Source organism: Centropristis striata, chromosome 11 (genome assembly GCF_030273125.1).
Source record: "Centropristis striata isolate RG_2023a ecotype Rhode Island chromosome 11, C.striata_1.0, whole genome shotgun sequence".
Classification (NCBI taxonomy): domain Eukaryota; kingdom Metazoa; phylum Chordata; class Actinopteri; order Perciformes; family Serranidae; genus Centropristis; species Centropristis striata.
Window position 1 is genome coordinate 18,115,393 of NC_081527.1, and position 25,748 is coordinate 18,141,140.

The 25,748-nt window shown below is 43.4% G+C and overlaps 1 protein-coding gene across 4 annotated transcripts in view; it reads right to left on the reverse strand.

The window, feature by feature from the left end:
* The window catches only part of LOC131979856 (zinc finger protein 521), a 101,406-nt gene that overhangs the window by 71,208 nt on the left and 4,450 nt on the right, over nucleotides 1–25,748 (reverse strand). For all 4 annotated transcript variants that reach the window (XM_059343912.1, XM_059343909.1, XM_059343911.1 and 1 more), the window contains exons 2-3: nucleotides 21,986–22,042; nucleotides 14,171–14,371 (exon numbers count right to left, since the gene is read on the reverse strand). Coding sequence is in view for 3 of the 4 variants with exons in the window: in XM_059343909.1 (XP_059199892.1) it covers nucleotides 14,171–14,371; nucleotides 21,986–22,042 (258 nt within the window). In the remaining variant the exon portion in view is untranslated. The remainder of the gene's footprint in view (nucleotides 1–14,170; nucleotides 14,372–21,985; nucleotides 22,043–25,748) is intronic.

Below are 25,748 nucleotides of genomic sequence, written 5' to 3' on the forward strand. Positions count from 1 at the left end.
GGCAAACTGTCTGCATTCTATCTGCATCTCAGCCTCTCTGCACAATACAACAAAATATACAGAAAACAAAAGGGAGCACAGAGGGGGAGAACGAAGAGACAGACCAAACAATAAACTCAACCACAAGAGACAGAGTTTGACTTTGTGTGTGTGTGTTGTGTGTGTATCGAGGAGGGAGACAGAAAAGGGAGAGGAGGACGAGGGAGATGAAGACAAATGCAGAAAGGGAGAGAGACAGAGGGCGGCAGAGAAAACGAAAGACAGAGGGAGAAATCAAATTTGCAAGAACATAACAAAAAGCTGTATCTCCGACAAAAGAGAACACACAAGGGTATTTGTCTAGCTGTCTGCACCAGCAGGATCCTCTGAAAGTTTATTAAACTAGAACCCTTCAAGAGAAGGCAGAGAGTAGTAAACTATACTACTGGGGAGGAAAAGAGAGAGGGAGAGGGAACGGGAGTGAGGGGGGGTTGGAAAAGAAAAAAGCTTGCTTTTCAGCCTCTGTCTCAGAAATTCTTTTATTTCAGCCATGCATTAAGTAACCTCCCCACTGAGTTCTGCTCCCCTTCCTGGTGTGGATAAAGCCGTCCCTCGGGGGAGCCTCTGGTAATTTCCAGCTTCGCCAGAAACTCAGGTATTAGAAAAGACCGCTTGGGGACCTGCCACAATATACCTTCACAATTTCATACGCTCTGAAAAAGAGGGAGCCCCTCCCTCCCAGCCCACCCCCACCCTCCCTGTAAACCCCCTCGAGGGTCCCCAGTTCAAATTTCTGAAGTGCAGACAACGGGTGTATGTGTGGGGGGAGGGGAGGGTGGTGGTGGGGGGCCCGTGGGACTGAGCACCAGCAATAGAAAATCCACTGCATAGAGGAGAAAAAAGCATTTCCTCTCTGGTCTGGCAGGAGTGCCTTTTTTCCCCTGGCTCCCACCAGAGGCTTTTTACAAAACATGTGTTGCTGACATGTTGACAGATTGCTCAGTGAAGTGTTAGGCGCATGCACACGGCTGGCCATTTAGGGGGACATGGCTTCCTACCCAACATCCTCTACCTGAGGCACCATGTTTTATACATCATCCCCCAAAGAAAAAAAGGAAACAATAAAAGGTAAGGGAGTTGCTTCCTTTGTGAGGAAAGCAGAATATCAGAGAGCAGAGAGAGACTGCGTATAATGCTGCCTTAGCTGAACTGCGGCGATGGGGAGGAGCAACGGAAGTGAGAATAAGGGAGGGAAATGGTTTCAGGCAGGAAAGGAGATAAAACAGAGAGGTGGGAAAAGGAGCTTGAGGATGCATGGTATGCTTATGTACAGCAGGTGAGCTTGTCAAACCAATAAGAAGCCCAAAACACCTCCTCTTTGTCTTCCTGTAATGAAGCCACCAATAGCAGGCAGGAGGATGGAATCTGATCAAAGGCCAGCTTCCAGATCCAACTTTTGCTCCTATCAGGGTATTGACAGCACACGTCTTAATCGCCCTGCGGCTCCAAAAGTGCTGCCGTGGCAACAGGATGGAAATGGGGATCATAATGTATTCATGGTGCCGGCGACCTGGGGGCTGCGGAGCGCGCTCTCTGGGGACCGCACTTTACCCAGAGCCAGACGTGTCTGGGCAAAATCACTCCACACAAGACAGCAGCAGAATACTGAGGAGCCATGACAGGATGGAGGGAGGGAAAGAAAAGAGAAAAGGGGGGAGGCAGCAGAGAAAGAGAGAGCTATGGATAGAAATTGAAGATGATAATAGAAAACAAAGACGGAGAAGGACATTAGAGGTAAACAATGGCTGCTGACTGTGCCAGAGTTCACAATAAAGAAAGGAGGAAAGGTTGCATTACTCCAGTGCTGAACTGAAACTTCAAAAACACAAAAGATCTGATGCTTGAGGAGGAAAAAAACAGGATGTGATTGGTGGAAAGGGGCTTGCTGGGATGAGTGGCTCTACCTTGAGAAGTCTGATGCTGCTTGACCAGGTGGGTGGTTGGCTGGGAAATAAATTGCAGAGGAAATTGGTCCAGATTATCAGGGCCACAAAGAGACATGGCCCTTTGGCCACGGGCAAGGATGGATAAATGGCTGGATGAGTAAATGAACGGAGGGAAAGAGAGGGGGAAGATTGATGGCTGAGCAGATGGATGGTTCAGTTGGATTGAGAGTCCAGTTACCCACCATCCCCAAACCCACCCATCCTATCCGCTGCTGAAAAATAAATGCTTACATTGGAGATTCATCTTTCTTTTTTTGCCTTGGTGGATGTAATGCGCTCTCTGACCCTTTCCATCCTAATGATCTCCTCCTCCTCCTCCTCCTCCTCTTCACATAAACATACACATGCGTGCACATTCTCAAACTCAAACACACCTACAAAAACGCTCACATGCACAAACAAACAAACAAACACAAAGCTATAGCCTGACCTGCTTTTCCTCAACAGGAGGGCAGCTACAACAGGCACCATGCCAGGTAAACATCCTCAAGCCTTGTGCACTCACTGCAGAGGGTAAAGCTCAATGCTGGAAACACACTCTAAAATACAAGGAATAGTCAATTATGTTTAGGACTGGGAAGACATTCTTAGAATATATATTCCTCTTACATGGCCCTCCTGCTGTATTTAGAAATAAAAAATAAAATAAAAAGACAACTTTTGCTGCATTTTATATCAAGGTTCCTTCTGTTACAGAAAGTCATAACACTCCCCCCTAGAGGTGATGATTCAAATGCATTAAGTCTCCCAAAATGAGAGGATTCACCTGCAGACTGCGGTGCGTCCTACTGCACTAACTATCCTCCACACGTAGTACACCCTCAGGCATTCAACCTAGGGCCACAGACAGCTCCCCTGTCTGTCTTTCCTCCTTCCCTTTAGCTGACAGGTTCTTCGACTGCTAAGCTCCAACACGGACCTCTGTGTTTGAGATGACTGTGCAGAACAATCAAGGGAGAGACAGACTGAGAGAAAGAAAGAAAGAAAGAAAGAAAGAAAGAAAGAGAGAGAGAAAGAAAGAAAGAAAGAAAGAAAGAAAGAAAGAAAGTAAGAAAGAAAGAAAGAAAGAAAGAAAGAAAGAAAGAAAGAAAGCAGGGAGAAGGAATGATGAAGAGGGGCGAGAGAAGGAGTGCGGGCGAAGAAGAGGTAGAGAGAAACAAGGACATCAACAACTTGTTCTCACAGAGAGATGACCCCTGGCCATCCCGAGGCATCTGGTTTATCTAGCTGTCTGGGTAAGCCACGCACACACCTAATGACTCCAGCCTGGCCCATGTCCCATAGGTTTTTTTATCCCGGATTACGGATGGGGAATGACAATAGACTGGTAAACTACTGTGCCTCACGTCTAGGAGCTCACATCAGACAAGGAGTTCTCCATGATGAAAAGACCGGGGTGAGTTGAGAACAACGTTCAAAGTTACTGTGAAGTTACGGCAGTAGTTTCTGAATAATATTTACATTATGATGCAAGATTAATGTATCCTTAGGTTTGAAGGGCCAGTGATATTAAAAATGCATTTCCCCACTTTTAATCCTGTGTTTACTGTTCATTTATACCAAATATATATCAAATTCAGTGTAAGAGCTTAATACATCAAAATACATAATATTCCCTTCCTTTTTCAAATGTATGACTCATCCTTTACAAAAGTTTAGATGAAAAGAGATGTGTGTTCGTATATATGAGAGGTTAAAAACAATGTGGCTGAGGTCTCTGACTTCACCGGTCAAAGTTCACCAAAGCTGAACTCCATGCTGTACCAAGATGCATGCAAATTTGCTTTTCCAAAGGAAATGGACGTTTTATTCTCCCCTTTGCTCAGATAGAATGGGAGTAAACAGGAGGTCAATGTTAATTGTATTTATTCGTCTCTCCTTCATCGTGCTCCTGATCCAACAACAGGTTCCAACATCCCTCAAGATCCATATTGAGACAACCTCTTGGCCCGCCCACTTTTAAGCATCCCCCTTGTAACTGCACAGCACTAAATATTCTGTTTCACTGGGAATTGTGTCCAAAGACGCTCTAACTTCTGTTTCACAGGGGCTTTAAGAAACATATATTTTTTAGTGGTGCAGCATTGCTGATTTGTATGCATCATAAATAGTATATCTCCAACTGAAGGTCAAATATACCCATAACTATGAGTTGCGCATAATGTTGGGGGCCAATATGGAGATGCAGTTTGGACTCTAACCTCCCTCTTTTTTTCTCCTCGTGTTGCATGGCACTGCTGAGCAGACCTCAATCTACTTCTGTGGTGGAGATTAGTAATCATCTAGGGTCTTCATATTGATGGCCAGGCTCAGCTTGTTTGCATATTTACTGGCCTCAGAGCCCAGTCGCCTGAGGTGAGAAGCAAATTACATTTCTGCTTACCCCCACGCTCACAACTCTCTCACACTCTTTCGATTTCTATCCCTCGTTTTCACCTCCTTTTTTTTTTTTTTTTTTTTTTAAACCAACCTCGTTTCTCTTAACATGCTGATCAGTCATCTTGCGGTAAGCATCCTTGCCTGCCCTGGTTGCATCCGAATAGCGGTCTCATTTGGCTAACATCATCACAGCGTAATCTTGTTGGAGAGAGCAATCAGTTTACTTTGGAATTAGGTATTCCGTTGGCGGGCCCAGAGAGAGGGAAGGCTCATAGGGTTTAAAGGATGCAAACGAAAGCATGCTCTCCAGAATACAGTCTTGAGCCTGATTGGGTGATAACAACCCACACAGGCTCCATGTGAAAGTAATGAATGGCCAATGGGAGGCCTGAATAATAATGCAATTGGATTAAAATCCAATCACACGATGGTTTTGTCTGTTGACTTTGTTTGTGGGGTATGTTCTACAAACCAAGTTCATGATGAGAAAGATGTATCATGCTTTGGCTGGGGGCACATAATGTCCTAATATACAGATTACCACTCTGTTTACTACGGTCCAATCTCTCTTGGCTGTCAGTCAGTCCTACAGGATTGCTTTGATCTGATTTTAGTGTACATGCATTGCATATAGAATGAGCCTTATAGCATGGTGAGGTGATAGTAACAGTTGCATGTTCTTTGCCATCTTAAACCAGATCATCTTATTTAGAGAATGGCTACCACAGGTGGCGAGTTACTATTTAATCAAGGATTTTAATGTCTTGGTTTATCGCGGAGACATGTACCAAGCTGGCACACTCTGCAGCCTTCCGCAGAATCCCAGGCACTCGTTGGGAGGCCATCTCTTAGGAGAAGCTCTCTGATCAAATCGATTGACTCCTCCAGGATGATCGATCAGCCAGGCAGGTTGGAGGTGGAATAGATTAGATGACCTTTACATTCTCAGCGGTGTTGGACCCCCTGCTGTCCACTGCTCTTAACATTAAGAGGACGTCTCTGTATTACCTGACAGCATGGCTTTACTGTCAAACCATTACATTCTGTACCGACACACAGTGTTCCCTCTGCCAAAGCATAGTCCAGCTGGTGGCCTTGGAGACCTTAAACGACACCCATCCTGCCCATAAAACTCAATTTATGAACCCACCTTCCAGTCCGAAAATGGCAATTAGCACTAAGGAACAAATGTGTTACTTCACATGATATTTGAGAATCCCTGTCCTTGTGGGTGGCTGAACTCCCCATATCCTGAAGTATAGGAGTGGCTGTTCCACAGAGCCCTATAGCAGCCCCCACCCAAACACTACCCCCTGGCCAACAAAAACAACCCCTGGGAGGGGTAGAGGAGAAGGGGGAAACGTTGAGTCGGTGATAGTGTAGCCCCAAAGTTCCTAAACCACAGTGGCGAGCAGGATGCCGTCACAGCTGGCTCCGCTCCTTCCTGTGGGCCCGCTCCATGGAGCTCAGCCTGCTGGGAGACATAAACCTGTCGGACTGGTCACTCTTTCCACCGCCCTCCATCTCCCTCCTTCCTTTCCTCCCATTACTGGCGAGTTTGGCAAAAGCCATCTAAGGAAAAAGCCCTATGGGGATCAATGTGCAGAACATTTCCACGCAGACATAAGCGAAATCCTATGACCTTTTCATTAGGGAGCACTGACATGATTCAGACGCACGTAGATGTTTCTTTAAAAGGTGTCTGTGAACGAGGTACATCTTGATTGGTGAACTTTTCTTTGTCTGAAAGCAGTGTTAAATCCTGTAGACTGCTGGTGTAAATTACTGTAGAAAACATGCCATTAAAAAGCTCATTGGCATTTCATATGCTAATAGAGATTGTTAATTACAAACCAAGTGTTGGTTCACGCTACGCACTTTGCACGATTGTTTATAAAAACAAACAGGACCAAGACAACGTACATTTGCCACAAAACACGACAGACACCTGTCCAGGTGTAAATGGATAAATGGATAAATCCTTTAGGAAGGTGTTTTTAATACAACATTGTATTTTATTACTGAAAAAAGGTAGAAATACACCAAACCATGCACACCTGATTGTTCTTTGCAGATTTAGAGGGAAAGAAAGAGAGAGAGAGAGAGAGAGAGAGAGAGAGAGAGAGAGAGAGAGAGAGATCAACATTTCACAAAGCATTTGTTAGAAAACTGACCCCAGAATGTCCATAAAGTTTTTAAAATACATTTTTGCCTTTTCTTTGTGCCTAGTTATGTTTCTCTGTATCTGCTTCATCATTATTCTGGTGAGCAGTCCCACGTTTGAAAGAGAAAAAAGAAAATCATTTGAATTCTGGGGACCCAGAGGAGAGTGAGCAAAACCCAGAGGTAAGATCCAAGCTCGCTCTCCGTGCCCTTCCGTTGGCTGCCTACCTGGTAAACATCTCCACAAGCTCCTTGCTTTCAAAACACGTCAACCGGTGCCTATGTACTTTAGACTGGCCAGCCAAGCAGGAATTGAGACTTTATTTGTTTTTTACTTTTTCCTGTCTCTCTTCCGAGCCACCGCACATAACCTGTCTGGCATTAATGATGTTGTTAATAAAATGCGGCTGGTCTGTGGGTGGATTTGCCTGGCAGGCCTGGTGCCTGTCCTTCTCAGAGATAAGCCCACTGCTGGCCTTATCTACCTCCCACAGCCCCACCCAGCAGTGCCGTGCACTGGACACACAACCAGTCAACTCATCACTGGCTAATTACCACCTCTGACTGCCTTACAAAGCAGGCCTGGACTCACATCGCTGCTGCTGCTGCTGCTAAGATTGGCTCTCTCCTACCTTGACTGTGTCTCTCTCCACTTCTTTGTCTCTTACCCATCCCCCTTTCTACCTCTGTCCGTCCTATGTCTCAATACATTTCACTTGTCTCTCCCGGCTATTTTTGTCTTCTCACACTTTAAACGTGCAATATGTAATTTCCTGCCACAAGGGTCTTTCAATCAAAACAGTAACAAAAGATGGAGCAGTCAGTGTCTCCTGGTTAGATTTCATTGTCCAGGAGGTTTTTATAGGGAGCAGAATAATATGCAGAAATCCAAAACAAATGGACTTGGTAAAACACTGAATAAAGGCGTTTCACCTAAAAAAAACTTCTTTCTCAGATGATGTTCGACACGTCTGCAGAGTGGCTGGAGCTGAGCTGCTGCTAACGTTTGCTCAGCTTGTTTCTCTGGTAACTTAAGATCCAAACATCCAATGATGAAAATCCTTCATCTGGTTAAAATACATAGTTAAAAATAAACAAGATATAAAAAAGTGAATCATAAAATGTTTGCTTAAAACTGAATTAAAAGCATGAGAACTTCTGGTCCACAACCACAACGCTGATGCATGAGGAAAGCGGATATGAAACATGTCCTCGATTAAAATTAGATTTTCTGGGTTTGAACATTGTTGGAAATATTTTGGATAATGCATGTACACAACTAAAGGAAATATATAACATAGCTGCAGCCATTTTTAGACATTTTAATTTGGAAATGTTATATATTATACTTTTAAGTGGCAGTATGGCAGTGTATTCCAACTGCCATAGAAAAGGGAAGACACAACAGTTACATTGTGGGTGGTCAGGTACATCCGGCGTCTACCTTCCAGTGTATATCTATGCATTTTGAAAAGCATTAATGCCATTTATGTTACAGTTTCTCACTAAGGCCTTATGCCATTTGTGAGCCAGAGTCAGTTCAGTCTCATAGCTTGAGCAGGGCAGCCGAAGTCACTTGTGTTACAGAGGGAGGGAGCGGTTTCTTTTATTCAATTGTTTTCCACTTCCACGAGCGTGTGCCAAGGGGGAGGAAAGCGCCGGCTTAACACGCTCTGCAATTCAACACGGCCAGACGCAGTCCTATTAAGATTTAATGTGCCATTCTTCTGCTTGTGCCGCTGAAAAAGACTTGCAGGCTGAGGAAGAGAGTGAACAAAGAGCAGGCAGAGCCAGGGCCAGGGAGAGATGAAGAGAGCTAGAGAAACCGAGACAACCGCTCCATGGCCAGGTCTTTGTCACACGTCTGAAGTCAGTAGTTTCAAAGGGATGCTACATAGTGGAAGGGGAAATAACAACAATGTCGTTGATATAGGGTTCTCACTCAGTGCGTGTAGTTCTAGGTGAGTACACGAGATTATCTCTGTTTTGTCCACATGTCACCCCTGCTATTGTGGCTACCTACTTAAGAAAGAGGTCAACTGGATGAAGTCGCAGCATGTGTTTACCCTCTTGGGCGATGAATTATGTGTCGTCTAAAATGCAAAGTGCAAGCACGCAGGTGCTGTGAGTAAGCACGCGTGTGCGCGTGCGTGCTAATACGTGTCTGTGTGTGTGTGTGTGTGTGTTTGCATGCCTAAGCGGATGACTGATTGAGCAAGCGAGTACATGAGAGACGGAGTGGTTTGGATAGAGGGGGATGTGAATATGAGGGAGTTGCAGTGCTGGCCATCATCATATCTCTACCATGAACACAAACACAAGCATAAAACGTGGGCTCTTCTATTCTTATTTTGATTGTTTTTCTGCAGAAAATGCAGTCCTCGTCTGACAAAGACCAATAAATACTTTATACAGTGCATAATGTGTGCGGTGTGAAGCACTGGGGAGAGAGAAAGAGGGCGTCCTCACGAGGGCATATGCTTTGAATTCCTAATGACACTCCTGTTAACGTTACTGGCACTGTCGCACAGAGAGGAAACGCGCAGGGATGCTACGCCGTGGAGTCAAACATCTACTTTAATACTCCCTTTCTTTTTCTCTGCCTTTCTTTCCCTCCCTACCTATTTCTCTTTCTCCCATAGACACTCACACAGAACATGCCCCACCATACCAACACATACACGCAGGAAAGACTCGAGCCCAATTCTGAGAGCTCACTCTAGCATGAGGTCTCTTTTCAGTGGCTGCGTTGTGCCAGAAGTAGCTATTCTCCCCTGACCGCCTCTCCTCCTTTCAAAGCCTTGTAATCAGTGTGCTGCTCTTTGTACCAGGATGTCGCAAGACGCCCCGGCAAAAACACAGCAGAATTTCTGATGAACGGCAGTGGCTCAGAGTTTGGCTAATCAGGTCTTGCTCATGTCGCTTTCCTCTTATGTGAGCCCTTTTGAAGCAAATAAAGTCTTTGGCACATTCTTCTTGGCAGCCACAAAGCAGCTGTTGGATCAATACACAAAGTTAGTTGAAAAAAAGAACCCAGTACAACCAATAGGAGCCTGTTGGAAACAGTTAGTAGAAAACATGGACTGCCAGGAGCCTGTTCATAGTTGAGGGTATTACTGAATGTTTCCATGCTGCTGACCCAACGACTTGATGTAAATTAATTCAAACACTTCAAACAAACATGTCGTGGTTGGGAATGGAAAGGAGAAAACATATATCAGCGGGTTTAAAAAATGTGTCTGGATCCCCGTCGCAAACAGAGACTTCATATTAGAAATTTGTCTAAACTATTTCTATCATATTACCATTCTCTTCATTGTGGGGGGGGATCTTATTGTTTTCAGAGTATTAATATTTCATTTGTTTTTTTCTCATAAATCTGAAACGTATTTTATTGAAGCTGAGTGCATTTTGCTATGTCTACAGGGAAGAAGAAAGGGGAAATCTACATAATATAAATCCATATATGGCCCAGTTATCTCTCTCTCTTTCTCTGTTGCACCCTCTCTGATTGATTCCTTTATCTGAGGGAAGCAGAAGACATGCTCTGTTTGCTCGCACAGTGGCCGGCAGGAAAACAGAGAAAGACACTTATTAAAAAGGTCATCTCACAGAGGGTTAAAATAGCAGGGCACATATCTCTCTGGGGGGAGCAGCCATGCCCCTCCTCTAGTGAAGGACACAAGAAAAGGTGTTGCTCAAGGGAGCTGGACCCGTAATGAAAGAATGGCCACCAGGCTGACAGCCCATGTGTGCACTGGGCTATTCAAATACCTTCAGAGACACGGAATTGGAGAACTGACAGTGAAAGGCTTTGTGGAAATACAATCTTTTGAATTAAACTCTGAGCTAGATGTGTTATTTTTATTTACAGTGTGGGCTAGCTAGTAAACACAAGTTGAAATGAGCTGAGGAGCAAGGTATTTCTTTGGCGAGTAGATTCGAGGGCATGTTTCCTTGCCTACTGTTGCAATCTCACATCGAGCAGATGAACATGTCTTGTGCCAACTGAGAACAAAAGTCAAACTGTAGACCCTGTTTCTCTTTTCTCCGTGAAGGATCGGTAACAATACGAGGGTGCACAGACAATACAGTGAGACAAGTGAGACAAAGCATTTGTGAAGTGTTTTTGGAAAGGCCTATGGAATAGCAGTGCCTCCAGCCTCCTGTCTCCTCCCCAGGGCTGCCTAAAGCCCTGTCGGCAGGATGCTGATCCCCACACGGAAACCTGATCCGCAGCCATTCTGGAGCCGGAGGGGGGACGGGGGACGGGGGAGCGCTCTCCCCCCGCGGAGCCCCTCCACTTCTGCTCCAGAGTTAAAGGGGTGCTCTGGGGGAACATTCCTCTAGCCCTGCCCCAGCCAGCCTCCACTCTCAACTCTCTGGAGGAGCATTCTTCCAGCCCTGCCCTAGCCTTCACTGGGATCTCCTGGGGAGCATTCCTGAAGCCCTGCCCCAGCCCAAGACGGGCTCCCTGGGGACGCATTCCTGCAGCACTCTCTCTCTTTCTCTCTCCCCATCTCCCTCCTTTCTCCCTCGCTCCCTTTCTCAGACTCTAGCCTTCCTCCGCAGTCCAGCATTAGCGCGATCAATAGCACCGATCGCATCAGGGACACGAGGCAATCCATACCCATGCGCTCCCTTAGCGCACTGCAGTGGTCACGGCTTAAGTGCATGGAAAGGTGTTATACCTCTGCCAGACGGGGGGGAGACAATGGCCGCCATTGATCGCAGTGACATGTAACATCTTTCTCTTTTCTCTCTGTCCATCGGGCGTGGTCGACATGCAGCTAGAATCTGTTTAGACTTTTTTTTTGTCTGTTTTGTCTCACTCCTGTGGTGAAACGTGTGTTGTATTGTAGAGCATAGAAGCAAAGTATAATGAGGCCCAGGATAAACAAGTGAGGTAGTGGGTTCTTTGGGCATGTCTGGTTCTGGTAATACACTGTATACGCTTATGGGGATATCAGCTGGGGGAAAAAGAGCGGGGTTCTGTCAGGGAACAGCAAGCAAATCTCCATATTTGGATTGGTTCCAGTCAAGCTCTGCAATTTGTTTACCAAAAATAAAACATTTGAAATTGTAAAAATGGATGGGTTTAGCAGGTGCTGGTGGTTGATTAGAAAATGGTTCTAATAAAGGATCCATCTGTGAGTAGAGACTTGATGTAAGGCAGATTAATTGGTCATGGATGTCTACATAATGCCACATAGGAAATCTCTTCCCATATTCCAGAGAATACACAAACACACACACACAAACACACATTCAAAGTACTTAGTATGCCATCTAGAAGTTTCTTTTTCTCCCACTGTGTTTGAATACTAATAGAGTATTTCTGCGCAATCACAATACCCTAATGGCAATTAGATTCTTTTGTTTGGTTTCCACGGGGGCTCTTATCCAAACTGTGTTTTTTTTTCATCATTGAGCAATTAAGAGTTATTTGTCCGTAAGATTGACATTTATAAAAGCCAGGCTTAATTATTGAAAAAATATGGCTGAGTCAGTCATGACCACGTTACAGCAGTGCTGAACATGAAAAGCCTGCCCCTGAATCAAATACATAGCTCTTATATCATTGCTGACTATTTTCAGACTGTTACACCACCAACTATTTAACGAGGTTTTTAATTCAAGCAGTGCTAGAGCTAGAGCCCCCTATGATTTCAATAATAAGCTTTGTGTTTTTATTTCTTTGGTTCCCCAAACAGACTGTCCACAAATCTGTGCTGGCTTGATGGAATTAGGTGTTACATTGAAAAAAAGGGTGACAGGAGGTTCTGCACTTAGTTTCCTTCAAACCAATGAATGCTTTTGTTGGATGACAGTAATGTGAAAGTGAACAGCGCATTGATTTTCACACCTTTAGTCGACTGAGCGTCACTTTGAATTTGCACACACATGAGCACACCAGAAGCACACCCACAGTACGTGTAAACAAGCACACCTGCATATACAAAGTCACTCTTACGATGAACATGCATGCATTTCTGCCTAAATAAACAATAACGGAGGGGGGGAGGAGGGGGGGTGGGGGGGTGGTAGGACAGAATGCACATGTGCACTCTTACACACACACACAAACACAGGACTTGCATTGTGAGACTGTCTTACAGTTAATGGAAAATCTTTGTAAAACTCGTGGGATATCTACCCTATAATTTGTGGCTTGTTGATTGCGGGTTGTAAAATATGAAATCAAACTGCGCTTGAATGTAAACAGAAGAGAGACTACAGTCGCGTTCTCATGAACACTGCTTGACTTTGCTTTGAAATGGAGCTTCTTTACTACATCAGAAACAGGATTGTTTCGTTTTAGCCTCTTCATGTTCTCTTTCTGAATACCACAGTAAGAGAATAGTAAGAATCTGGGCCCTGATAGTTGACCAGGTGGCCCGCCCAAGCATTTTCTAATTCACAATGAATATAATTTTAATCACACGGGGATTTGTTTAAGGTGGGCAGTGTGCATAAAAAAGCATTAAAATAGAGCTTGTTTTAAAAAAAACAGAGGTCAGGCTATATATGTTATTCATTCTGTCCCTGCTAGGAGCAGTTACTGTTATGGCTGATGAGTTATTTCAACATTTGAGTGATTGCATCATCTGAGAGGTTCCAGCCTGTTGTTTAAACTGTTTCAAATGTACCCTAAGCATTTAGAATTAAATTGCAGTTGAGGCCATTAAATGTAGTAAAATATCACCGTCAATCCTTGTGGCAAGTTAATTTGGTTAATAAGTTAAGTTAATAAGTCTTTTAATTTGAAAAGAAATGATAAAAAAAGTGAGTTAAAGGCTTTTTCATGTTTATTAATTTCATCTGATAAATATTATTAATGTTTGGTTTATTAACTGGCCCCCGGCCTCCTGTCATTTTGCAAGAGTGGCCCCCAGGCAAAGCAAGTTAAGTATCCCCGGTCTACAGTTTGCCCAAACACTGGGAAATGTGTGTCAGGTGGTGTTTCTCAACACGGGCCCATCAGGACGTGTAAAGGAGGACAGCAAGTCCAGGAGAAGCACATGGAAACCTTCAGTTCACATCATTAGTTCTGTCTGCCACCTTGTCAGGGTATTTATAGCCCTATTCATCCATCAACAGGTCAATGACACAGTCTGCCAATGGCATCCTTCTCTTTCAGTCCCGCTCGGTATTACTACTGCGGCTAGCTAGCATTGGGACCAGCTGAGGGACTTTCCTGGAGCAAGGATCTGTTTCCAGTTGGTGGTCTGGTTACTTTGGGACTTCGCAGCTACACTCTAGTGAAATGTTTGAATTAGTATAGTGCTGTATAAAATGTTGCACTGAAACAGACAAGGACACAATGCACATACTATAAATACACATAGTGTAGCCTACAGTGATCTATTATAAGGACACATGGAGGCCTATTTGTATGTCACGCCTGTAGATATTGATGTGCCGCACATATAAATAATGTGCGATGTGTGAGGCCTGTGTGTGTGTGTTGTTGGATATCTACCAAGGAAACTGGTAGTCTGGTGTTGTGCTCCCCTTGGCGCAGTGTACTAACACACATAGTGTGGCATATTCTCTGGTGCAGGCATAGAGCGAGAGTGGGAGTGGGAGAAGAGCTGAGTGGCAGAGTGGAGGGGAGGCTCGGTGGGCTGAACGTTGTTTACCTGTCAGCTGGCATTGATTAATCTTGTGTTCGGTGAGATCGCTCAGCGACTCGAACACCTGCCGGCAGCTGTCGCAGCTGTGCAGCGCAGGCTCCTCGTCGTCCTCCTCTCCCTCTTCTCCTTCCTCTGGAGAGAGCAGCCTCTTCCTCAGACGCCCGGTCTCACCATCCTCCGCCGCCCTCTCGAGGGCGCACTCTGGATCTGCCGAGCCACAGGAAATGACAGTACCACATAGTCAGAGGGGTGACCCACACAGTGAGGTACTACAGCTTCCTCTGGGTGACAATAAAATGGATTTCTAGACTCTGGATTTAATAAAAACAATAATAAAAGCTGTAATAAAAATGCAGGTTCAATTTGGGCCTCTGTAACTCAACCACTCATGCCATAACAGAAGTGTTGGGCAGGTGAGGGTGAGAGATATACAGGCACACACAGACAAGGTGGCACGATGCTCACACACACACACACACAAATCTAATACACACATGCACACACACACACCTCTGTTATTAGAAATGGTTTTACGTTGTGTTTGCCCTGCTTCACCCAAGCAAAACTTCAGTATATGAAACTAGACTGATGGGAATATGTGTAGTTAATAAATCCTGGATTGCAGTTTTGGCTCGACCAAAGAAATATGAAATTCCGCCAGTGAGTGCTGAATTGCATCAGTCAGCGTCTATCAAAGGAGACAGACCTTGCCATATTATCAAGACATCTAGGCCAGGACTGTGGATGTATGGAGCGTAGCACAGTAAGACACACAAAACTCAGATTGGTGTGTGTTAGGCTGTCGTCACGACACACTTCCCTAAATTATTCAGCCTTGCTCGCAGGCAGCCGCGGGTCGCACACATCAATATTCTTCAATCCATCTGCAGTTTTGTCTCTTGTTGGCTTTGTGCTGCAGCAGTGCCAGGGGTGGGCGACTGACTGAACCAGGACTAGGAATCATCTTTCAAGACACCAGTCTAATCTGATGTTCTTCGTGCGATGCTAAAATATTCGGACAACAAATCAAACCTTGCATTGTTCACTCACAGCGCAGCGCAAACATCCACAGTAAATCTGGCTTGCAACAGCATCTTATAAATAGGCAGCATGGCCTGCAGCCCTCTTTCTCCCCTGCTGTGACCATTACACTTCACAATAAGACTGATTAAAAAGCCATACTTACAATCAAACAATCATGCCACCCTGGTTAAGGCTTTGTGGGGGAGAAGAGCCCTTGCACTTCACTGGCAGCCATTTTAAGCCCTACTGATGCAAGTGTTCTTCAGCTTGTCCTAAAACTCCGGAGGGGAACGTTACAAGGAAGCCTGGTTTTTTGCCTAGCACACAGTTAACAGCGCTGGAGGACAAAGGTGTGTGTGGCACCGATGCACGCAGGTGTGGGTGTCTTTACACGTGGGCAGCCATTTTAAGTCTTTTTTTGTAGGGTGCTCTTAAACTGCGAAATTCCTTAAGGAAAGACAGTCCAGAAATCATCAAGGCCACCCAGGATTTTTCCTTTCCCCCGACTTGCGCCAAGTATTGATGTAACATCACACCCTCCATTGTCCTTCCCTCTTGGCGACTGAGGCTCTCGGAACATGCCCTCTAAAAATATCAGCACTGTGGTCCCCAGTGGGACCATGCAGAACAGAACAGAAGGTGTTTCAAGAAAATGAAAATCCCAACCCAATCCTCACAGATGCAGGCCTTTCTTGCTCTGGGGGGAAACACTTCTGACTGAGGCCAAAAGCCACACAATATAGACTAATGATTCATCCACAGACACAGAATTCACAATATGCACTTTTTATTTTTTACAGGGTGCCTGTGGAGGAGGTTTGATATTTTTTTCCAACGGCCTTTATGAATCATTAATTTCTCTAATATCACAGCTCAGTCCTGTCAGAGAAAACAAATGATGGCTACATTTTAGCATTTCATGTTTTATCTGCAATAAAAATGCATTTCTTTTATGCATCTTATTCCGTTCTTTATATTAAGTTGATATTCGAATATTGTTTCAAAGGTAATAGATCTGCAATAACGACCGAAGGAAAAAAGATTGCAGAGAAACTGGGACATTTATGAGAATGAAGCCCTGAGAGCTTTATATGTGTGTAATTTGCTTCTCTTGTTTCGAGTGACAAGTTTCAGCTGCAACTTCCAGTGATTCCAAGCCAGGTCACCGTTCTCGGTCGAGCTGAGTGACCTCCGGTGCACCGCTGTGATGCGGCGCTGGAAGTGTAAACTGCTACACGTTTTGGGTGGGTGGTTGGGAGAGCGTAAGAGTGAGCATGGGGAGAGGGGGGTTGACACGGCAAGGTCACGTCCAACCCTGGGATTAAAGAGCCACGTCAATACTGAGGTTCCTGTGCCTCTGGGCCTCATACAGTAATCCATCAGATCAGGACATCCTCTTCTACCAGTCTCTACAGGCTGGACAGCAGATCAATACCACCATGCTTGGAATGGCTGACAATCACATGTGGAATATGGGGGAAAGATATGTGGCATATTGAGAATTTTTCATCATGCCTTGTTAATTTTGTTAATCAGCTTGACAATGTTGCTATGGCAGGCAAGGACAAGAGGGAAGCTACATTGACCGCTGATCCATATTCTGATAAGGTCAGCTCGAAATAAGATGATCGTAGCTTGGACTGAGAAATTATTCATAAGGGGAATATGATGAAGATCTTACAGAAAGGACGAATTTTCAATCTTTACGGCACTAAAACCGCATTAGTTTTGTACTAATAAAATGTGGATATCCAAATGGTGATTGACATCTTTATGGCTATGTAATATCTGTCTGAGTCTGAGTCCATCCATCACACACACTCTTGTCTCTTATGGTGCCTAGTGACATTTATCACGCCACAACTTTCATCTAGTGAGTTGAAGAGTCCCCTGGATCCCCGCACCCTTATACTATTGAATATTTTTCTGCTCTTAAATATTTATAACCTTTTAATTGATATTCTCTTCCCCTGCTCCCTCAGCCCCACTAGGGACCCTTGGTCCCTAGCAGGGAAGCCTACACTCACCCCCCTCATACTGTCTAGCCCACACACTGAGTTAGGTGGAGACACTGACCATGGGGACGGGAGGAAGGGCATGAACGCACAGGAATACTCAAAGAAAGAAAAAAAAGTGAAATAAAAAAGTCTGGGTAAGCTGCAACTCAACAGAATTATGATCTAAAAAGTTAACTCTCAGCACGACCCCTGCCTTTAACCTCGCTGGAGATTTTATGTATAACCCTAAGCTTAAAGATTAAAAAAAAAAAATGTTGAGCGCCTAGAAGGAGGAAAAGAGACACGGAAAAGTTGTTGTTACCATTTTTGAAATGCAACATGTGATGGATGTCAGTGTTTTAAACTGAAATTCACTCAAATCCAGCCCCAAACCACTGAGCACAGAAAGTGTGAAATCACTGAGGGCTACGTTCTTACTTGCCTGTAGATACAGTATGTCTAGCTCCATCAGGGTTTAGCCTGAGTGCAATGAAAGATGTCGGTGTCGAAAACATCATTACCCACTCACCCATCTCCTCATTTCCCCATCATTTCCCAGAGATCCTGATTCTATGATGCCCCCTCCCTGGCAACCCACCCTACAACCACCCACCCCCAAGTTCGAATTAAGAATTTATTTTAACCAGCGAGCAGCTTCTGTCGACACATGTCGGCGGGCCTGATCAAAGGTGAGTGCGCTCCTTTATCAGAGTGAGGGAGGCTGTCAGAAATAGGAGGACATTAAGATTGAATAACCTTCACACGGTTGCCGGCACCTCATTATTTAAAAATCTAAAACTTTTGCCGAGTACCCGCCATATATAGGTCACACTACATTCTAATGCCACATGTGCCTCCGAGTGTATCCTCCTCTGTGTGGATGGGATTTGGGGCTCTCCACTTAGACCGTCACATCCACTGATCCCCCATCATTAAAGAATGTCATGATCCGACGACGGGGCTGTGCGCTTGACACTTGCCAGATTGTTAACGATCCTCAAGAATTTGCATGGGAGGGGGGGGTCTGTGTTCATATGGTCGGCATCTGCAAATTTGAGTTATCTGCTTCAAGTCCCCCAGATTCATATCAAGGACTAATTGCTGTTTAATATTTTGGTGCGTTTGAAATTTAAAAGTAGATTAGAAGAGTTGTTTGTCGAAAGCCATTTCTCGTTAAAAAAAACAAAAAAAAACGCTAAACACATTACAAGCTCAAAGTGATGCTCTGGCATAAAAATGTTTCTCACCTTGTTATACGTTAGAAGAAAAAAAAAAACATGCGCCGTATTTATGAAAATTTTATGATCCATGCCGAGATAAAGATAAGAGCAGCACAGAGAGAGAAAAGGTGCTAAACAATTACAGGAGGAGTAAGAACAAACAATGACGCTAACACGGAGAGCACTACATGAAGGAAGCAGCACATATAATCACAGGTACACAGACGCCATCAACCACCATTAAAATCCAGACACCAAAAAAAGATATGAGCACACAAAGAAGAACGGAAATCAAAGCAGTTGAATGAGAAACAACATTTGAACGTACCAAACGCTCCCTTTCCCTCTCTCACCCCGTCTCACTTGCTCTCTCATAGGGAGTGATAATATTGAACGGAGCGCCTTGCTATGCCATTAGTGCAGTAAAACATCAAAGGAAATGAATAATAGAGAATATGATTTTCTGAAGTGGTGGAGTGAAAGAGTCCTTTCCTCTTCCTGCTGTAGTGAGCCCTGCAGTACATTGATCTGTGGGCAGCCTCAGCCAGAGCCAGAGTCTCAGACACCGCACCACTACGCTACACTACTCTACACTACGGCACCTTGCCACCCAGACACCCCTTCAGATCTCTAGAACACTTCTATTTGCCTCAGTCCACTCCACTTTGACAGAGCTGACACACTCTTCCAAAAAAACAGCCTCAATCTGACATAGCCAAGAGCGGAAAAAAAAGAAAGAAAGACAGACAGAAAGAAAGAAAGAAAGAAAGAAAGAAAGAAAGAAAGAAAGAAAGAAAGAAAGAAAGAAAGGGATGTATATATAAGAGAGAAGAAAAAGCACGGAGCATGTGGTTATAATTACACACAGGCAGCGCAGTGGTAAAGCCAAGCTGCAGATCTTAAGCCTGCTCGACACTCTCTGGGTAAAAAAGCGCACTGCCTCATTAAATCTCAGATATCACACTGTTCCTGCCCCTCTATACTATGCATAATACTGTCTATCTTTTAGAGGGCCTCTTTTGTTAGCATTTCTCCTTTGCCTTTGCTACATATCAAACATGAATGAGAAACAGGATGCAGGGCCTGCAGAACGCTTGAAGAGCACAACTGGGGGCCTACTTATATATTATGAGGCAGATCTTGACACCATGTCTGATTAAGCCCTTGGCCTGTCAGGAGTCTAATGGCTATTGTGGCCATGTCCGTCAAAGTGGCAAATGCATGAAAAGCAGGTTAGCTTTTCCGCAGCTTTTCAATTTGATGTTCAAAAGGGCTTGTTTGGGCAGCAGTTTAACCGTAAATGAATTACTGCGATACAGACACACACACAGCGGCGAAACATTCGGAAAAGTTGGAGGAGACAAATTGGCAAATAGCAAGAGGAATCTCACTAAAAGTTTACCACCACAAACATCACTTTTCTCATTGACCATTCGTCAAGCGGCATCCTGAGAGGGGGTTAAAAAATAAATCAGTCAGACGAAGTCAAATGAGGAAAGTGAGAAATTAATTTGTGCACCCTCCTGATTTCTCCACAGGCAGACATCGATCATGTGGCGGCTGTCTCCCCTCACTCTGGAGATAGAGGTGGTGGAGGGATGGGGAGAGGGGAGATTCGTGTGTCTGAGGGGGTCGTTGTAATCAGGCACACTCATTAGCTCTACTTTGGCTCTGGATGACAGGAGGTCTCCGAGGCAAGTCTGCCTTTTATGCCCAGTCCTTCATCCCTTGAGCTAGGGTTAGAGGGGCTAAGGAGGTGGTTTCTTTCCACAGAACCACCCACCAATACCTATCAATACACATTAACTCGTGGCAGATAGATATCTGCTTTTTCCAAGGATGAAGAAAAATGTTACAAAAATGTTTACTGGCATGTCTGATCAATTACACACGCCAGGGTCAATCAGAAACATATGAGATGGATGATGGATAACTCAAAGGTCAGAAACAGCAACATGTCTGAGGTCTGCTTCTGTTTAAATGTGAGGGAACTCAAATAGCTGCTAGATGCTACGTGTGAAATGAATTACTAAAATAGGAAAAATGACGTATGTGTATCAGAAAAAATAATGCTATTTTAACAGCTAATGCTATTTTGTCCTGATGGGCTTTTTGTTATCTATTTGTTTGACATTGTTTTTTTTCATCTTGAGCTTGTAATCACTGTTGACTTTGCTTACATGATAGAATATCACTTCACATCTCTAGGCCTGTCATGATGATCACATTTGTTGGATGATATTTTTTCCCCAGAAATAGTTGTAATAAATTATGTAATTGTCATTTTAAGACAATTTACTGATCAAATGATGTTAAAATTGCATAATAATGCAAGCTTTTAAAAAGCAATGAACTTTGAATTGTGTATCTGTGTGTGTGTGTGTGTGTGTGTGGGTCTGAAACTCCAAAACAGAGAGCAGACGAGAGGACACATGCAGTGCATACAGAAATGACAGCAAAACGTGTCTCTGCATTGTTTTTCTCTGTGGCGCTGTAAAAAAAAAAAAAAACATGCTTAGTTTCTGATCCTGAGTTTTATAATGGTCAGGAAATCTCTGCTGTTGTTATTGCATCATGTTGGCTAAAATGTTATGACATTCTTATGTAATCAAACGTTCATCGTACGATATATGGACATAACCGATAACTTTTTCTTAGCCTGAAAAGTTGATATTGTAATTATTTTGACAGGCCATATTGATCTCATAAGCTGTGTCGGTAAAAAACAAGTTGAACTAATTTCAATACAGTTCAATAATATTCTGTCTAGAAGTGTATTTCACAGAGCCGGATGAAACTGACGCTTTATCTAGCCAAGATGTAGAAATTGCTTGCTGGGTATAGTGATTGTTTACAGAGACATTTAAATAAAAAAACTAAAACTAAAAAACAATAATACTAGTTATAAGCTGCTGAGAAAAGCCTGGACTTAGTGTAGTGGCACATGCTCCTGTATTTTGCACAGGAGCACTCAGAAAGCTATGGGTAAATGCCGGACTAATGTGGCAGCCTAGGAGTACCCAGGGTCCCCAGCCTGCTGGGCAAAACCATCCATATCGGGTTTAAAATAACCACGCCTGAGACTTAACCTTTACCAGAGACAAATGAAATGAAAATATACAGTGTGGTGCATCAGGAGCAGGCTTCATTCATAGGGGGCTTTCTGCTAGCCTGACCTGAATTACCGCTCTGTTCCTGGAGGGCCACTGTGAATGGCACGCGTGGAGACAGGACACATTCATCTGGGTAGCTCTATTCTACATCATACAGAGGGTTGGGAAACAAAGAGTCGGGGAAAAAAACGGCAGGAACACACAGAAACACAAGGACAGCTATAAGCACACCTGCATGTATGCATGCACCTAAACACACAAACAAAGACGAAGGGCTGCACCGCTCTGCCCTTCTCCTATAAAAACACATGCAACCATGCAGTTTACACTACGAAAACCTCAAAAACAGGAAATACATAGTTTGTTTCGTTCTGAACCCAACAAAGATTTTGCAGACACGCACACACACAAGCAGACACAAGATCCACTTTCCAGCCGAAAATGATGAAATATGAAATGGAGCATTACCGCTTGGAATGGCAGTGTGCCCAGGACTGTGCTGGTCCTCTGTCACATTGTCTTCTACTGCCAGAAAAAGAGAAGGGGGAGAAAAAGAGGGAAAGAAACAGTTAACAGTGAAAAACAAGTTAGACACATTGAGATTTCCTTCTTTTTTATTATTTACTACTGAGATTTTCTGTATGGAAACTCCAAGAGATTTCAACAGCTTTCGACAGCTCAACCTGTGGTTTGGGATTCCACACAAGCCTTTCATATGTATGAGGTTTGGCAACAAGGCAAACAGCCACCCACGTAAATAACATATTGGACTGGGTAATGACGTGATGAATTATGAACGTCTCCCATGAAACGTCCTCCCAACATCAACAGTGACCAAGTAAAAAACACCTTGATGACTGCATTAGTGAGAAGGTTGTATAATGCCTTGGTTAGTTAAATTAGACGGGTATTAAAAAGAAAATTTGTAGATTCCAGAATAAATATTGACCTTTAGTAAAACTGACTGTGATTCTCACTTAGATGCAAAGAAAACATACATTTATAAATTCACATTACGTCTCATAACAATGAAGGCAGCTGCAAAGTGCTTTTGCTTTTTAACATGGTGTCTGACAAAACAGTGACAGCTTGATCTGCACTGAATCCACTCATTAGGCGCATGGCAACTAAACCACTTTTGACTTTTTGACAACAGCATGGCCTTGAAAAACACGACTTCTGTTTAGTAAAAGGTAAGAACCTTTTACATTGGAACTGGTGAGAGTTCCTTGTGGCATGTCAAGTACAAGAAATGAAATGGATTTTAACAGCGGGAAGAGAACAAAAGAGTCTCCCACCTGTTCCATGTAAAATGAGGGTCTCACTGAGGACTTCTTACGCCTCTGCGTTCCACCCCTGCAGTTGAAATGCATTCTCCATTATGTCTTTTCTTTCTAGCCTTTCATTTTCCTGGGCAAAGAGGAAGGGGGAGTCTGACAGGACCTCCCAGTAGGGGAGTGTGGCAGTGACTGCCAAAGCAGAAACTGGCGCACTTTTAAAATCGCACAAAATATCCTGTACTTTGCATAATTAAGGCGGGATCCTATGGTGGCAGAAGCCCCCTCAGGGGAGCAAGAGTCAGTGTCAAGCAGGGTGTCAAACCTCAGTGAAAAATGAAGAGGAAAGTGTCGAGCTGTTTCTTATGAAGATGGCAAACGACGGAGCAACTATATGTTTTGCAGTCGGCCATGTCCAGCCAAAACTGAATTCCAAAGGGGGAGGCTTTTATTCACAATAGCCTTTATAAAGAAATACCACTATACAAGATATACTAGAGCTTGACCGCTTTATTGGGCAGCTGATATCGACCTATTATACACTCATCTGTATCTATCGATATTGGCGTTTCCGATATAAAAACTTTTTTTGCAGAATATAGAACGCAGAAAACAATGCTTGGATGATTTCGAAATGGTTTTAGCTATTTATTTATTTTTTTCTTATCGAAATGGTCAGCAATTGACTGGTACTGAACATACAATACTGATGTTTATTTAGCTATTTTTTCTCACTATTAATTTCTAGAATTGGTACACAATGTAATACACTGCATGTATAATGTATTACATGTATAATCATTTTTTATTATTTGCTGATGAAAACAGCATTCTGAGTATCTTTGCAAAGTAATATCAGTGTGCAATCCCCTTAGAAAATGCTATTTTATTCCAGCTTTAAAAAAATCACAGCTGCAAGTAATCATTGAGTTTTTCTTCTCTAAAATCCTAAAATTGGTATTGTATCAGTCTCAAAAGTCCCACATCAGTCAGGCTCTAAAATATAGATATAAGAATGCCTCTGAGTAACATTGATGCACACAGAAAATACGCTAAACAAATATTCATGGGTCTGGCAATTAATTAGTAAAATCAATTAAAAGTGATGGAACAGACATAGTTGGACACCATGGAGGTATATCCCTCGGAGCCACCAAGGAGGACTGTATCAGCCAACACAGAAACCTTGTCCTGTTAAAGGAGGCCTTAGTGACTGACGCCCTGAGAGTTTAATGAGTTTCTCCAGCACTGTTGAGCGCCTTGCATCTAGGATCATTTAAATGGGCGAGGGATGGGGGTCCTAATAAATCCCCCATGGTTCTATCAGAGATTGGTAGTGGGAGCCGGAGTTTTTGTTTTGATTACCGTCCCTGTTGGTGAGATGAGGGAGTTCAGGCAGAAAATTCTATTTCACAATGCCATAAGAACTTAAACATTACGGCAGTTTGCGATGATTTGTCACCACTGTGAACTTATTAAAAGTTTTGTCATTTAAAGTAAACAACTTCCATCACAGTGCAAATGCTTTTCTCATTTGCACCTGTCTTCTAGATAATTAATAGCTAGCTAGGAGCGATCATAGAGGGTGAGCTGTCAAGTAAGGGCAGACTCCTGTGATGTTTCATACTGGCTGGACATTTGATCAACAATCAAAACACAGTGCAAATACAAATAGCTGGACAGCTTTAATTAAAATACTCTAAAGCTCACTTCATAATGACAATAGCTTGAATAAAAACTCCGTCCACATTGTTGTTAATGCATCACCGCTATCAGTTAATTAATGTTTGACAAGGTACAGTGTATCACTCAGTCAGTGACAAACTGTAATCATGCTGCTAGGTTTTGTTGATACAATACCAAACACACATGGGACCATTTCAGCACTGCTCCTTTGATTTTCAAAACGCGGAGCAGGAAAGACATAATCCCACAACAAGTGGCACAGCATTAAAGGCCACTAATTAACACACTGGCCACACACAAAAATGAACGCAGAGTAACTGTCATTATATTGAGAGTGACAATCCCCAAGACAGGACACTTCCTTTTTAGGGATGAATTAATTTTCTACAGATAGGGGAGCAAAACAGAAAGCAAAAAAACAAACAAAAGAATAAATTTTTTTTTTTTTAAAAACAACAGAATGATCACCACGTGCACAGCCTATAATACATCACACCTGCGGAAAACTAATGATTTAATAGACATGAATAAGCAAAACATGACAAAGTCTCAGCAGCTTGTACCTTTCCTAATCCATCAAATGAATTCCTGCTGTGTAAGAGAATAGAGTGAAGAGTGCATATATGCACACAAACACGTGTGTTTAATTACTGTATATTTCTGCGCTTTTATTTGTCGATTGCCACGGATTTGTGTGCGTGTGTGGGTATCTTGCAGCACTTCTCAGACATGAAAAAAAGCCCTGAGTGTGTTCCTGGATATGCGTGACTCATCTGCTTGGTTACAGCCAGCTTGGACGATACAGTGCCGAACACAATGGCTGTGTAATCCGCCCTGACTGACCGGGAAGGAGACGCTCGCCACAGGGACTACAACTCAATTTAGCTCGGGTCAAGAGGTCAACCCTCCTCAATTAGGGCTGGGAAGGGAGGGAGGAGGACACACACTGCACATGAATAACTTTCTTAATGAGCATTATTTGAACTGGTGATTAGTGTCATAAATAATTTGCAATAGAGGAGCATGTTAATCACGTTGCATAATATTTGTAATCCTTCATATATTGCCATGTGCTGCAAGCAAATCATAAGAGTAAAAAAAAAAAAAGAACTCCATTAGTCGCAATATAAAAAAATGCCATGAATCAATAATCTCATTATGCAATTACTGCAAATTTAGCAAGCAAAAAAATATTAATGCTATTCATACAGGAAAAGGGGACAGATGCAAATAAGCCTAGCAACGTATCATTTCATTTGCAGCAATGG